Source organism: Ceratotherium simum, chromosome 11 (genome assembly GCF_057802395.1).
Source record: "Ceratotherium simum simum isolate JZ-2026a chromosome 11, ASM5780239v1, whole genome shotgun sequence".
NCBI classification, from domain to species: Eukaryota; Metazoa; Chordata; class Mammalia; order Perissodactyla; family Rhinocerotidae; genus Ceratotherium; species Ceratotherium simum.
Window position 1 is genome coordinate 29,739,444 of NC_141910.1, and position 16,850 is coordinate 29,756,293.

General features: G+C 40.1%; 1 protein-coding gene across 1 annotated transcript in view; it reads right to left on the reverse strand.

The window, feature by feature from the left end:
* Positions 1-16,850, reverse strand: part of SPTBN1 (spectrin beta, non-erythrocytic 1) — a 192,096-nt gene that overhangs the window by 129,868 nt on the left and 45,378 nt on the right. Inside the window, exon 2 of the mRNA XM_004436641.3 lies at positions 8,248-8,442. Coding sequence (XP_004436698.1) covers positions 8,248-8,395 — 148 coding nt within the window. The 5' untranslated portion in view covers positions 8,396-8,442. The remainder of the gene's footprint in view (positions 1-8,247; positions 8,443-16,850) is intronic.

Sequence of the window (16,850 nt, forward strand, 5' to 3'; positions counted from 1 at the left end):
CTCTTTATATATTCAACAGCAAGCTGGCTCTGTACTGTCACTAGAAGAAAGTCAAATATTTTACATACATATTTATTTGTTTACTCATTTTGGCAGGGGGTGGTTGACTGAATTAATGGCCTTATTCTGGAAAGTTTCTAAGTAAAACCACTATATTATAGGAGATCATAAAAAAATATAAAGCCAATATCTAAACTAGCTAATTAAAAACTCGTGACTGTAGGTAGAAAAGACATTAGGACATCTCTCAAAAGAGGTAAACTTAAAAATCTTTTATGGTTTTAAAATAAGTTTTCCTCCATCTATGTGCAGATCTGTCTATCTTAGGATTAAGTAAATAATTTAAGTACAATAATGATAGCTTGAAATTTACAGTCAACTGGGAGAAAATGATGGCAAGTTCTGCTCTAATTCTCAGGACAGAATCCAGCTCTTTTCCTCCTGAGAAAACTGTGCCTGATTTTTTTTAATCTGTAACTACAGAATTTTTAGGATATACTTTTCAAGCGTTCCCGTTAATTTTAATTAGCACTAGAGAGCTAATTTAGGCCAGGAGAAATCTTCTACCTTCCTGGAGATTACAAATTAAAAGGTCCAAACAGTGATAGGGGCTGAAGGGCAGGGGTAGGTCTCAATCACCTCCACGTGGAGGAGGATCCACCCAGGCAGGGGCTGTAATGAGGCCAAGGATTACAGGAAGAATGTGTCCCTCCTGCCAGGTGACAGCACTAGACTCAGTTTGGGCAGAACATTAAGCCTTCTTAGGTGTCAAGATATCAAACATAAACTGTGACCTACTTACTGGGGGGGAAAGGGCAGACTAACATTTTAAGGAGAGACAAAACGTTGATTTTCGTTTTGATGCGAATACTCAAGGATAACAGGATTTGAATATTAAGTGAGAACACGTAGGCCATGTCCCAGGAAAGTGTTTCTCAAAATGTACCATATGCAGTAAAAATGCAGATTCCTGTGCTCCCTCCCACAGTAGTGAATCTCAATTTATGTGGAAGGGGGGACCTTGGAATACACCTTATTAAATAAGTGTGCTATTGAGTCTTCTGCACCCAAAAACAGTGCTTGAGAACAGTGTCAATGTTTTCAATTGAAAGAGAAGTGTAGATGTTGTGGAGGATCTGTCTTTGTTGCTACTTTGCACCCATTTAATAAAAGTTTAGTATTGGAAAGCACAAAAAGGAGAAGTGTTTGTTTTTAGAATAATTCAATTGATGCATCACTCATCAGAATTTAAATTCACATTTAGCCAAGTGGCCAACTAATTACTGCTTCATAAATATACCCGAGACCAAACACCTGATAGATATTTTAAAGCCCATATTTACTTGGCAATTTTAGCCAATAAAAGTGTCTATGTGAAGGCACTGGAGCTGCACTGTCCAAATTGGTAGCCAATGGCCACATATGACTACTGACCATGTGAAATGCAGGTAGTAAAATACATACTGGATTTTAAAGATTTAGTATAAAAAAAATGTAAAGTATCTTGCTAATAACTTTTTATACTGATTACATGTTGATATGATAACATTTTGGATAACCTGATTAACTGAAACACCTTAGTTAGAAAATTTAAAACATCTTACCTACATGTGGCTAGTATTATATTTCTTTTGGACAGCACTGATCTAGATATTTAAAGTACATTACTGCTTTAGCTGACTAAATGTTCACCAAAATTCTTAGTCACTCAAATAAACATGTATGTTTAAAGGGAATCTGGCTTATACATACAGCCACTAATAACTGTTATTTACTCTATACAGGTAACGTAAAAGATACAAGTAGATGCTTTCACCTCATTTCCCTACGGCTATCAGCTGTCCTTGATTCCCCCATAACCATGTAAACTCAAGATCAATTTCTTTTGCCATGTCCTTAGCTTAGCAGAAAGGCTCTTATGCAAAATTTTAACTCATAAATGTTGATGAGTGACAACTCCCAAAGTAATCTCGTTTTTAATTTGTCTTTTTTTTTTCCCCGATTGGCCCTGGGCTAACATCTGTTGCCAATCTTCCTCTTTTTTTCTTTTTTCTCCCCAAAGCTCCAGTACATAGTTGTATATTCTAGTTGTATGTCCTTCTAGTTCTTCTATGTGGGACATTGCCTCAGCGTGGCTTGATGAGCTGTGAGTAGGTCCATGCCCAGGATCCAAACCGGCGAACCCCAGGCCGCCGAAGGGGAATGCACGAACTTAACCGCCATGCCACCAGGCTGGCCCTGTCATTTTTTCTTAATACTCTTTTCATACACAGGCTTTCTCCTACCATCTCTCTATGCCATTATTTTTTGGGAAAGAATCAAAACTTCTGAATGTGATATTAGATGGTAAGATGCTTTCATGCATTTTTTTTTTAATTACAAAATAGTTCAGATTTTATTTCAGGAAAAAATTCAAATAAGGTAAGGAAAAAGGAGAGTCATTCAGAAATACACACTGAATATTTTGGTGTATGTCTTCCTAATTTTTTAAATTTACTATTTGAGTGTTGATATAAAGATATTAATTCTTAGTATTTTCAAGCTAAATGTTACACTTTTTAAAAGACTACTTCCCCTAATTTGTGTTGATTCCACAAAATATAACCTACAACCATAAACATCCATCATTTGTAAAAAGAAAACATTTACCTTTTACATTTCCTTAAAAGATTCAACTTTTATGTTTTATTTTTATTTAAAATAAAATGCTGGTTTCCAAAAAGTCTAGCTTATTTTGAGCCATTTTCATCATCACATGTTCCACACTACTGAGGCGATTCGGTCAGAGGTCAGGAACGTGAGTATGCCATCATGGGATGCAGGAAATCATTTACAGAATGCATAAAAATCACTTCACAGCACTCTGCCTCAAGGCTGAACTGGCATGACATGATCTCTCTGCTACACAACATGATGGACCCATGCTCTTTTTATCTTGCTTCTGAACTATAAACGGTAACTCATTTAATTTTAGGCATAAGTATATATCTCACTAGCCTCATACATATAAAATTTTTGAATATGTGGCAACAGTCAATATTAACTCTAATTATTTTCTAAAATATCCCTAAGTCTTTCATTTTTACAAGCTGAAGATTTGAGAGACTCCCTCTTCACCCAACCCGTGTGAGGGGGAAGCTTTCAGATGAAGTTTTTCTCACTTTGAGAAAAAGCTGCTGTTTTCAATCCCACCAGGAGATGCTCTAGGTGGATTACAAAGATAGGAGAGTTCATTCCTTGTGCTTCCACTTGGTGTTTCCCTCTGATGTTTCTAACTACTAAGGAGCAGGAGGGGTGATGAGTGACTGAGATATGAGTCAGAGTTAATTTTCAAGCAAAAAAGTTTAATGAGAATGGAAAGAGTCAAAGCTCATTGGGCAATGGAAGTGACCCAACTCCAGACTCTTTCATCTTCGTGATGATAAATCAGCACCAGACAAGTGATTGCAGGCCTGATTTCTACATTTAAAAAAAATGGACATGTTACACACTATACCAGAGAAGCCATCTCCCCTGTGAAACAGCTTACTGAGTCTGATACTTCGACAACAAATGGGCGTCCTAAAATTCAATTCAATTCTGACACTAACTACCCGGAGTTAGTGCAGACCCCTCAGTTAAGGACTCAGTCTCACAATAATGCCCCCACTTCAGATGCCAGTCTCCAGTCCCAGACCACTGTATGTCTGAATGACTGGCTATAAATTCAGGGGTTCCCATGACCACACCTGCTCAGGCTCAATAATTTGCTAGAACAACTCACAGAACTCATGAAAACATTGTACTTATGTTTGCTGGTTTATTATAAAGGATATAATTCAGGAACAGCCAAATGGAAGAGGTACGTAGGGTAAGGTATGGTGGGGGACAGAACTTCCAGGCCCTCTCAGGGCGTACCACCCTTCCAGCAACACTGATGCGTTCCCCAACCCAAAAGCTCTCCAAACCCTGTTGTTTAGGGGTTTTTGTGGAAGTTTCATTATGTAGGCAAAACTGATTAAATCATTGGCCACTGGTGACTGAACTCAATCTCCAAGCCCCGCTACCCGCATTTCTCACTGGTGAGTGGGTAGACCTGAAAGTTCCCACCTTCTAAATCAGTTGGTCTTTCCAGTGACCATCCCTATCCTAAGGCTACATAGGGGTCTCACCCTAAGCCACCTCCTAAATACAAGTGTGATCAAAGGGACTCTTTATGAATAACAAAAGACAGAAAATTCCAAGGGTTTTAGAAGCTCTGTGCCAGTAACTAGAAACAGAGAACAAATTTACTTCTTATTATACCACACTGAGTTAAAAGCAATTCCTGAACATGAAGAGGATGAAGGCAAGTAAAACTGAAATTAAGAAGGTTTTTACAACTCACCAGGAGAATATATATACTGCAGCCTAATAACAAAAAGTACCTGTAAATTGGATAAAAATTAGTAGCAAGTAGTTTACCTCACCTTATTTCCTAAGAGATACAGACATTTAAATCTACTTAGAAAAGGACAACACAAGGTAATGGTTATACTATCTATACACAATGCACTGCACTGTAAAAAGATGAATTCCTGCATTGACGTCTTTTGTAAATCACCTCAGAATTCAGATTGAAGTCTAGACAAGACTCAACATGGAGAACACCTTAGAGAGACAGGAAACTTGAAATGTATGTTTCTACTGCTCTAATAAGCTTTCCCACTTCAGAACATGCATTTGTAACAGAAACCCTCCAACAACACTCCCCCACGCTGAGCCTATCACTATATTACTGCCCTATGCAAGTCAGGAAGATATTTCCCTTTTCTTAAAATCAGGTGGCCAGCCTTTCACACCACTCCCACATTAAAGTGTATCTTGAAGACAACACTGGTGAGTTTGATGCTTGAATTCTCCCTAGACTTTAGCTGGGTCTAGATGAAATGGTCTCAGTCACCCAAGGAAGTAAACCAGATGACCGTCAATACCCTATACCAGTCTCAAAATGTGACTCCCCAGGCCAGTTGCATCAGTGTCACCTGGGAACCTGTTAGAAACGCATATTATCAAGCCCCATCCTAGACTGACTGAATTACAAACTCTGGAGGTAGGGCCCAGCAATCTATGCTTTAACAAGCCCTCCAGGTGATTCTGATGCATGCTCAAATTCTAGAACCACTGTTCTAGACACTGCTGGACTGTTCTATTACTCCTGTTATCAGCATATAAGATTTCTTAGAGAGCTCAGATTTTTCTGTCCCACAGAACAGGGAAGTCAGATAAGATAATTTCCTCCAGTAAAGGGATAGTTCTCCTTATTATCTTCTGGATTCACGGAAAGCAATTCTTTTTTTCAACATCATTTAACCTGGAGGCAGCATGCTTTCTTTTCAGTAACTTCTCATGGTCACTCATTGCTTCTTGGAGGCCACAGGATGCACTCCTGAGCGTTTTAACATGTTTGAATTACACATCATCAATACTCTACACCAATGAGTTCTGAGTCATTTTGTATTTTACGGAATATAGAAAAATAGTTGAATATACACTCTGGAGCCAGTCTGCCTTCAGCCACTTAACAAAAGTGTAACCTTGGGCAAGTTACGTAATCTTCTGTGCCTCAGTTTTCTCATCTATACATTGTAGATAATAATAATCTCTCTCATATGGTTATTATGAGATTAACTGTTAACATATGCAATGCATTCAGAACAGTGCCTGGAACACAGTAAGCATCATATTAAGTGCTTACTAATATTATAATAATTACAATTGTTTAGGGACCTGGATAACACTGAGGGAAACACATTCTAGGAAGTGTCAGGACAACTGATCAATACTAACGACACCTGGGGGAATCTCCTCTGGACTAGTAGGAAAGATCAGATACAAAGAGCAAAGAATTGCCCTGCAGTTTGCAAGTAAAATCCTCCTTAAAAGGGAAATAATACATGGTAGCCTGGAACTAGAAAGAAAATGACTCACGAGCAAAGGTAACTGGCCCCACTATCATACTGGCCTAAAGGCTCAAATGAAGATTCAAGAAAAGAGAGATAGAGATTAAAAGTACAAACCAATCCACTAGCGAAAGCCAGGATCATGATTTCCATAAGGTTCCATTTAATCAGTAAGCTAGAAAATAAAGATCCAATTCTAGAGTGACTATCTGGGTAAACATTCATTTATGCTCATAAACAGGGCAAGCTCAAGAAAGATCTTTAAATCACCACCACTCAAGAAACATTATCCTAAGCAGCTGAATAATTTTCCTATAGCATTTAGTTGGCTGCATCCCCAACATCCATTTCCTTCTTCCCCCTTTCTATTATATTCCAAATTTTCTAGCCAAGCTATTTGGGTGGGACTGACCCCTCCCCATACCCCCACAACCCCCCTCACTCCTGAAGTGTGTCCTGATTAGCTGATGTCAATCAGCATATCCTCTTCTCTGACTCCAGCGGGAGAGAGGTTCTGAGAGAGGCACATGACCCAAGTCATGATCAATCAGGCCAGTGACACAGATCCCAGGACCGTGGTGGAAGTACTGGGGAAGCAATGTGCTCTTTTCTGCTGGATGTCCTTATGGACAGATCTGGGATCTAGGGCAGCCATCTCGGGACTACAGGGTCCCAAGAGCCTGCTCACGTGCAGCCTGCTACACACTAGCAAGTAAAGCCAAAAAGCGGGGAGAGAGAAACTGAGTCTTGCTCACACCATTGAAGCCCAGGAGTAAGTCTTGCTTAAAGGCCAATTTGTCTACCATTTGGTCAATAAATTCTGTCATTTAAACCACTTTGGGATAGGTTTCCTTTCACTTACAATTAAGAGAGCTCTAAATGAAACATGCCTCACAATCAGATTACATTGTAAAGGGAACAAAAAAGTAAGCTATGTTCCCAATTTAACAGTAAACTTACCTGTTTAAGTCATAACTCCAATTTACTTGTCGTAATTAAAGACAACAGAAAAAAAAATCATAAACCCACTTTTCTCACTTGGAAACTATTTTATTTGAAATCTCAAAGTACAGATGCAAGACGCTGCATAAACTCCACTTGGACCCTGGGTTTGCATATATTCAGTACTGCTGAGTTTTCACCGTGACAGAACCCCTTCCTGATTTTCAGGGCAATTTCAGGGCAAACATTCCCCACCCCAACTAAGGCCACCGCGAAAGTGTGCTCTAGGTATTCAACAGCAAGGGAATGAGAAATCACAAAGTAATGATGCGTCCCTGCTAGTTTTAATGAATGAATAGCAGACTTACCTGTTACAGTATTAAATGTGCCCTCACCAGATGAAGCTATTGCTTCTCAGATCTAAAACCCTTGCATGTGATACTGACGTTGGTCACTCAAAGTAAGTGCTCTAACAAGTCAGGTCAATTCACATATCACAAGCACTAAGTACACAAGTTAATTTGTATATTTTTCTGTATAAGGTATATATAGTACGCTTCAATATTTCAAAATGTAAGATGCATCAAAAATAAAAGAATTCTTGGAGGCTGGCCCAGTGGCCCAGCGGTTAAGTTTGCCAGTTCCGCATTGGAATCCCAGCGCGGTATCCCATCAGATCCCAGCGCGGACCAACGCACCCCTTCAAGCCATGCTGTGGCAGGCATCCCATATAAAATAGAGGAAGATGCACACAGGTGTTAGCCCAGGGCCAATCTTCCTCAGCAAAAAGAGGATATTTATCTTGAGAGACTGCCATTTATCAGAGACTGCCATCGGATATTAGCTCAGGGCTAATCTTCTTCCCAAAAAAAAAATAAGAAAGAAAGAAAAAAGAATTCTCACAAACCTTAGGGCAGCTCTTTCTGAACTGCTATAAAAATCACTCATTTTGGCTTTACGACTGACAGTTTTCCAAATATGGAACTGGCTACCTTATGAAATGGTCAGCTTGCTCTCATGGGACATATATTTTTTTTTTTTTTTTTAAAGATTTTATTTATTTTATTTTTTTCCCCCCAAAGCCCCAGCAGATAGTTGCATGTCATAGCTGCACATCCTTCTAGTTGCTGTATGTGGGACTCGGCCTCAGGATGGACGGAGAAGTGGTGCCTCGATGCGCACCCGGGATCCGAACCCGGGCCGCCAGCATTGCAGCGCGCGCACTTAACCACCAAGCCACAGGGCCGGCCCCATGGGACATGTTTAAGTAGAGGTGAGCCGATCTTGTAAGGGAGTCTTGTAAGCTGATCTTGTAAGGTGGATGATTTTAAAGGGAACTAGAAGACATCCTGGGCCTCTGTGATGGGGCATGAAGGAGACTTACCTGCCAGAGCCTTGATGCGGGACCGCTCAAAGAGCCGCGCGGAGCTGTTCTCATTGTCCCAGTCGTCCACGTCCCAGCGGTTGTTGACATCGCTGTACTGCTGCTGGATTTCAATGTTGTCGTAGTCTGTGGCTACTGTGGTCGTCATCTTGAACCGTCTCAGCCGCTCTTCCACATTAGCTCCTTCTTAGAGCTCTGCGAGAAAGAAAAGAAAACCCTATTTAGGCATCTAAAATGCAGAGTCCCCATAAAACCTCCTGGGACAAAGGTGAGTAGAAGGTAAAACAATTCGTGCATGTCCAGAACGGGTCTCTGGAGTCAATCAAAGCTGGTTTTGAACTTCAGCATTGCCTCATTACCTTGTGTGACCTTGGCCAAGGTACTCAGTATCTCCAAGCCTCAATTTCCCCAACCAACAATGAGGGAAGATACTCTACAGGTTGTTAAGGGGACTGAATGAGATGATGGATGCCCAACGGAGGGTGGGTTTCTTCCTCCTCTCTAAAATTTAAACTTCAGAATTTTAAAGATTTATCGGAGCTGGATGAACACCTATTTGGGGCTTCTGAATGAACTCATTTATTTCTATTGTGTATCACCATAAACTATAATCTTTTAGCTTCTCCTGGAAATTCATAAAATGTTACATAAGAGAGCTAATAGATCACTTTATCTAAACATCTCATTTACATATTAGAAAAGTGATGCCTAAGATTAAATGAGACAGTAAACGTATGGCACCAAAGACAGTACCAGTGCATAGTAGATGCTTGATAAATAATGACTGCAATTATTTATATTGCTGTGTTATTACAAAGTCTACTAACAATATCAATACCCACTCCTCAGGGACCCACCTAGGGTCCACGTTCTACTGGGATAAATGGGAAACAAGAACCTAGGCTTCAACTTTTGGCCCTTTATCACAGTGCTCTCAGAGAATTAAGAGAAATAAATACATTTAGTTTTAAATATAGCTTCTCCCTTCAATAATTATTCAGTCATTGAACCAGAATGTACTGAGGACTTGCTACGTGCTTGGCCCTGTTCCAGATGCTAGGTCAACAGTAAACAAGATAAGGACTCGGCTCTAGAGAAGCTTATGTCCTAGTAGGAGGAGCTGGACAAAAAGCCCACAAGAAAAGGTAAGAGAGTTAAAAGAAAATGAAATAAAAGTGGAGTGACGTGAAGGAGTGTGAGTGAGTGACCATTTCAGATCAGGCGGTCAGGGAAGGCCTCTCTGAGTGGGTATTTAAACTGAGATCTCCATGCCAAAAACTAACAGGTCACAGCCAGATCAAGAGGAATAGCATTCCAGGCAAAGGAAACAGCTTGTGGAAAGGCCACAAGGTGAGTAACAGCACGGCTTGCTGGAGGAATGGAGACGTCATTGCGGCTGGAGTCTGGTGGGCAGGGGGAGAGACAAGGAGACGAGCTTGGAAAGGCAGGTGGGGCCAGACCACGGAGCGCTCTACGAGCCTAAGTGGACAGAAGCCACTGCAGGATTTTAGGCTAATAACTTAACACCATTGGATATATGTTTTTAAAAGATCAATCCTGATGCTGTATGGAAAACAGATTCCAGGAGGCAAGGATGTGCTTAAATCCTATCGGTGTGGTACATTCTTGCAATTCCCACAAAGCTATCTAGGTGGGTTAAGAGGAGGAGGAGGCAAGATGCCCCCTTTTTGGACAAAATGTCCCAAGGGAGAAAATATTTGTTCTCTCTCCTTCCCATCCCATCCCACTCTCCGTTTTAAGATTTGAAAATTTATTTTAAGATTTTGTACCTGGATGCTCATTTTTTCAAAGCCTCATTCACTATGCACCAAGAACATGCACACAGACCAGAGTTAACAGGCCTAATCACCAGAGCTTGTGCACTAATAAAGCCAAACCACCACTTAGCACCCATAAAATGACCACTCCAGCCGATTTTTTAACCTCATATATGCCACATACAAAGAAAATAAAGCCACATACGCAGCGAAGAATCATTTCTCCTATTATGCTTCAAATATAGCTTTTCTCAAGTTCTAACACAGAACCACAAATGTCACGTACAACCAGGTTTCTATGGTAAATAAATTAAGCTGAAACAAATGAACTCCACCTTACAGAGTATAGTAGTTGGTGGCAGAAGCACAGAACTGCCTCCTCCTTTGTCATTAGCTGTTTTCTCACAAGCTATCCAAGAACAGCGCCAACACATCCTACATGTTCCTAAGGACATCCTATACTGTGTCCACCTTACAACTGAGCCACACATCTGTAACTCAAACAGTCACCCATCTTTGCTCAAACAGAAACATCTTGAATGGGAGCAAAATCCTGGATTCCCATCAGGCAGACATAACCAATCCCAACAATATAAATTATCAGTAGATTAATTTTAACATCTACATTAGCAATGTATTTACAAGATTTTATAAAAACACAAAAATTTCAGAAACATAAGCCAGTAAACATATTCTACTGAATGATCTCACAGTTGCTTTTAACATTCAAAATCATAACCTCTTCAAAAAAAAACCAATATTGTCATGTATCATTTGAACTTGGAGATGGTTAATTTTCATGACTGTAGCAATACTAAAGACTTTTTATAAAATTCAGCCTTGGAGGAGGCCATCTCTAGGTGAAAAAATGTGAAAGTGCTATTAATTCCAAATTTTTGAGAGTACAGAAAATGAGATTTAACCCAACCCAAGGTGAAATCTAAATGCCACACCTCTGAGTCGCTTTTGCTATTTGGCGCCACCTGCTGACCAATGAGAACAAGCCACACCGCGGCCTCCAGGGCAGCTCTAACTTCACCACACCTGCCTCCTGAGTAAGCCCAACTACAACCTTTGTCCCCCCATGAATCTCTCTTCCTACCACTGACTTATCCTCAAAACCACCGAATGCTTTCCACACATTTCTCAACAAGCAAGTGTTAATCTTTTTCTTAAGCTTAAAATTTAAGTCATTCAGAGAACATAAGTATTTTTTCCAAGTATTCTTCTTAATGGTGTTCTTTAAAAACACCCTTGTTCCTTAAAACAAAGAGGAGAGTGGGAAGCAAAAGTTCCTACTAGTCTGTACAAAAGAAATATCGATGCTATACCTTATTCTTTTTATTCTATTGTTTCACTCGAGTGTCTAAGAATTTGGATATATGGGATATTTTTTTCTTCAATAGTCTCCATCTGTCCTAAGGCAATATCCTTGTCAAACAGCCGAGTTTTCATGATGATGGAAGCTTTTTTCTTTTTTCTTAATTTTCAGGGCAATGTCAAAGCAAAACATCCCACATGCCCACCAGGGCCATAGTGAAAGGGTGCTTTTAAGTGTTCAACAGCAACAGCAGAGTGACCTGAGGGTGAAAGAATAGTCAGAGTCAAGGAAAGAACGTGAACAAGCACGCCCAAGGCACGGGGATTTCAGAAAGCCCAGCAAGCTACAAACATCATTATTCTCTAACCCCCTTCAACAAGGGACCGTGCCAGCTGCGAGAGGAGTTTGTATCACACATACAGGTGTCCCTGGGAGGTTATCTATAAAGGGCTAGATTTTCCCAAGGTACTTATCAGCTATGTGTCCCAAGGGCCAGTGAAGTAATCTGTATTTCTTAAATGGCTGAGGGAAGATTAGGAGGAGAGAAGAGAGAAGGGATGGCCATCTTGTAACTGCCTGGTGGGTCCACCATTAGGAATGCTTGAGAGAACCATGTAAGGTTGGCACAAGACAAGACAATCTCCTCTATCAGAGAAGGGTTCTCATTGCCTCCGCTGGCTCAGTGAGGGCCCAGATTCTCTCAGACTTGATCACCACAGCAGGAACTCATTAAATAATCCTTGAATGAATAAAAATCAATAATAGCTTGGGTGTGATATGAGTAACACCCACGTCTTTGGGGGCTAGGTTTTGGGAAAATGATTAAAAGTACATATCTGTCTTCCCTACTCTTCCCTCTCCTAACTGTGTGTGTGCATGTGCGTGTGTGTCTGTGTGTGTAAAAATAAGGAATATGTTAAAAAGCTAAGATTCCTCCACCAAATTACTCTTCTCTAATCCTACGTCCTATGAACTGGAATTTTCCAAAAGATACAAAGAAATTCCAAAAGCTTTTCCATTTTCACCCCCAATGAGAAGAAAACGATTTTATTTCTTCAAACTGGCAGACCAGGACAGAAACGCATGAGGAAACAATCATCCTAGACCTACAAGGCAAAGAAGTTCCTACAGCTCTGGCATGTGTTAGCAGAAGGTCATAATCACCAGGAAAGAAAGTGGAGCATCACCATTCCAAGTTTTAGGAGTATTCTATTAGCTCTCCTCTTTATTGAATTTAAAATTCTTAAAGTCAATACCTGGCAAAGCCCAGAGGGAAAACACGTCATCTGTTTACTTTCCAAGATGCCAAATGTATTTTTCATGTCACACAGGTACTAGAAAAGTGCAAAGGTTTTTGCTCTTTATAGTTTATTTCCAAACTTCCTTCCACTGCCCTCTTCTGTTACTCTACAAAATCTCCCCAGGTGATATCACCCACACCCCTGCCTTTAAGTCAGTGTCTAAAACTAAACTCATAATTCCTCCCTCCAGACTCTGTTTTTCCTCTGTCACTCCCTCATTGAATGGCACCCTCATTTCTCCCAGTGACCTCAGCTACAAACCTTGCAGTCAGCCTTCATTTCTCCCTCTTCTCCCACATTCAGGCTCCAAGGTTGCTTGTACCTCCTGAAAATCTCTTAGGTTAGCTCAAGCAATAGTTTCTTCTTCCAGCACCTCACCTTTAATTTTAACCCCTAATCCATTCCCCCACATTGCCACCAGAGGGACCTTTCTCAAACGTAATCCTAATCATTTTATTCCTGTGACTAAAACCCACCAATGCCCATGCCTTCAGAATAATAAATCCCCATGCCTTCAGAATAATGCCCAGAAACCTTTGAAGAGAAATCAGAACCTTCATGAGGGGATTCTGACCAGCTTGCCAGCCTGGTCTCACTATTCCTGTCCTAAGCTCTCGTAGCTCCTGAAGGAAGTCATGCTCCTGTCTCACCTCCAAAATTACTACCTGGAAAGCTCTCCACTCTTCCCACCAATCCTAGCTAAGGTATCACCTCATCCAGGAAGCCACCTCTAATCACTTACCACCACCACCACCTGGTCTGAATTAAGACAACCTTAGACAGCCTGCATATGCACTCCCTCCCAGACACCTTATATATCTCTGACTTACCACTTATCATTTAAAACTGTGTCACAATTAAAAAACTTCTATTTACTTATCATCAATAGGCCATAGGCTCTTGAGATCATGATCCCATCATACTGTCTTTATATCTCTCAACTCCTAGCAGGGTGCCTGGACACATTAAGTGCTTGCTAATTATTTATTTGCGGGCTGGCAGGCTGAGTGGGAGACAGGCAGAAGGAAGACTGGAGGTGAGGCCACAGAGGCAATGTCAATTCAAGCTGCCTCTCTGGTACTATCTCCATCAGTCACAAAGCCCAAAACACAGACTCTTCTGAGCTACATAGATCTGCTGGGCACTCTGCTTTCAAGGAAGTTTAGACTAGTCTATTAATGAACATGAACATAAATTTAATAAGGTACTTCTCCATGTACATATTAAAATGTTTCCCTTTTTTATTTAGCTTTTCCCCACGAAAAGAATTTATTTTTTGTCTGAACTACTCAGATTTCAGAGTAAAGCAACAAATAGAGAATAAATGGAATTTTCACTGGCACTACACACACACACACACACACACACACACACACTTCCTTAATACCCAATCTTAATTAAAGGCTCAAATAAATAAAAGTGAAAAAGGTGACTAACATTTGCCAATCCTTTTTGAGGAGGAAAACCATATGCTAACAATTACTTTGGCAGAATTCGCAGACTCAAATGTTCTGCAAACACTTAAAACCTCCCCACTTTACTCATAAAAGACTTGGAAAAGTATACATTGGACTGCTGGTGTGCTATCTTAAAAAAAAAAGTTCTGCTCAGGGACTTTGAAGGGACCAAACTGTGTGTCTGAGAACTTCCAGGAAGAGACCTATGAGAGTTCTGCCTAAACATTCTCAACTATTCAGTCCCCAGAAAGCAAGAGAGTCACATCCTGTTTGCCATGTGCCCACTGAGGCATTGTGCAGCATGTGTAAAACAGCCAGTAAAGAGGAGTATTCATAAGAAACCACATCTAGAACCACAGTGATGAATAAACCCAGCTAACCCACTGTTACTCAGGTTCACCGAGCTAGTTTCACAAAAAGGCCCAAGATTCCAGCCTAAGCATTCAGAATTTTCTGCTCACAAACACCAAGACATACATAAAAAGTCCTAGTGTGACAGCTAACAACATAAGAAAAGTCACACCCATACAATGTCCGTTATAAAAGTGTCATTCACTTTTAAAATTATCCAGTTTACCTGCAGCTTTACAGGAACACATCGACTGTACAAAAATATGATATCACTGTACAAACTAGCCAAAATTCATAGAATCAGACTATTTTGAAAAGGAAGGGTGCTCAGAGACCTGTTTAATAATTAAACCTCCTTAACAAAGGTGGTCCTCAAATATTCTATACTAACTTTTACCTGTTTTATTTATCAATGACAAAGCATGTTAAAATCTCTCAACATAATCATGGATTTATCAGATTTTCCTTATAATTCGCTGGATACATACAAAAATCATAATTATTTTATGTTCCTTGTGGGTTGTTAACCTTATGAAATATTCTATTTTCTTCCTATTCACACATTCATTCTACTTTGATTGATGGTAATATTTGCCTGGTATATTTTTTTCCATTCTACTATTTCATCTTCTAGAGTGATTTTGTTTTAGTTATGGCTCTTATTTTTTAAATTCAATCCAAGAATCTCTGTCATTTAGTGGGCAAATATAATCCATTTACATTTATTAGGATTACTGCCATATTTGAAGCTTCAACCAACTTATTTTGTTTTCTATCTTAGTTACTAAAATGTAGAAACTGGGGTCCAAAGAGTTCAACAACTACATCAAGTTACACAGCTATGAGCCCAATATCTATAACACCTTTATCACCACTGAATCCAGAACCATAAAAACTCAAGCTAATCTTTAAAATGCAGAGAGCTGATGAGTCTAACAACCAAAGAAAACTCTAACGCTATTAAAAATAACTTAATTTTCTTGCTGGCTTACTTTATGTGGGCATGATATTTACTTGCTTTTTCATTCAGTCCTCCCTAGCAACCTTTTGAGGCAGATACCATTACTGCCCTATTTTACAGATGAATAAATTAAGGCTTTGTCTGTGGCAGCACAGCAAGGAAATGAGGAAGCTAAGAGGATCTGAACCAAGTATGTATGACTCCAAAGCCCATGCTTTAAATGAATAACTTAGCCTGCGTTTTGAGGTACAAACCCTTAATAGTGGTCCATATCAAAAAAATATCTGACAGACTCAAGGTTCTTAAATAAATGAGGAAATAGATTTGCCCTCTTCCAAGTCTAATTACTACACAGGGCAGCAACCTACCTAACCAGGCCTCCTAACTCATACATTCTCAATGGAGATGATGCGGCTCCCAGAGAATGAAAATTCATTTTGGGGATGGGGCAAAAAAACTTACTCTTTTTTGTGTAAGCACAGAGATACAGTATGTCTGTGATATTAAAATTTCATGGGTAGGAGATAAGGAAAAAAATGTCTAAAAGACTCCTGGTGGAGCAAAAGAATAATGAAAAAAAGGTTAAGAAACATTGTCTGAGCTAAAGAGAAAATGCATATCACCTTTAAGTAAACGAAGACTTGAAGGCAGGTCTTCAAAGACAGGAAGATGAAGAGCACATTTCTTTGTACGAAAGAATTAGAATTTCATATACCACAGGTCCCATTCATCATGTCTCTGATGTAAAAATTCACAGTGGGCTACTCTCCCCAAACGCTAATATATGTACTTTAGGCAAACAGTGATGGTTCAGCCATCTTCTGCTTACAACATTCAAAGACTAAAGCACTCATTATAAACCTTCTGCTATAGACTGAATGTTTGTGTCCTCCCAAAATTCACATGTTAAATCCTAATGCCCAACGTGATGGTATTGGGAGGTGGGGCTTTGGGAGGTGATTTGGTCATGAGGGAAGAGTCCTTATGAATGGGTTTAGTGCCCTCATAAAAGAGACCCACAGTGTAACCTCACTCCTGCCACAGGAGGTTATAGCAAGACGACGGCAGTTTAAGAACCAAGAAGCAGGTCCTTACCAAACACCAAATCTGCCAGCACATTGATCTTGGACTTTCCAGCCTCCAGAACTGTGAGAAATAAATGTTTGTGGGCCGGCCCCGTGGCTTAGCGGTTAAGTGCGCGCGCTCCGCTGCTGGCGGCCCGGGTTCGGATCCCGGGCGTGCACCGACGCACCGCTTCTCCGGCCATGCTGCGGCCGCATCCCACATACAGCAACTAGAAGGCTGTGCAACTATGACATACAACTATCTACTGGGGCTTTGGGGTAAAAAATAAATAAATAAAATAAAATAAAAAGAAAGAAAGAAATGTTTGTTCTTTAAAAGAAGCCATCTAACCTATGGTAGCCTGTTTGG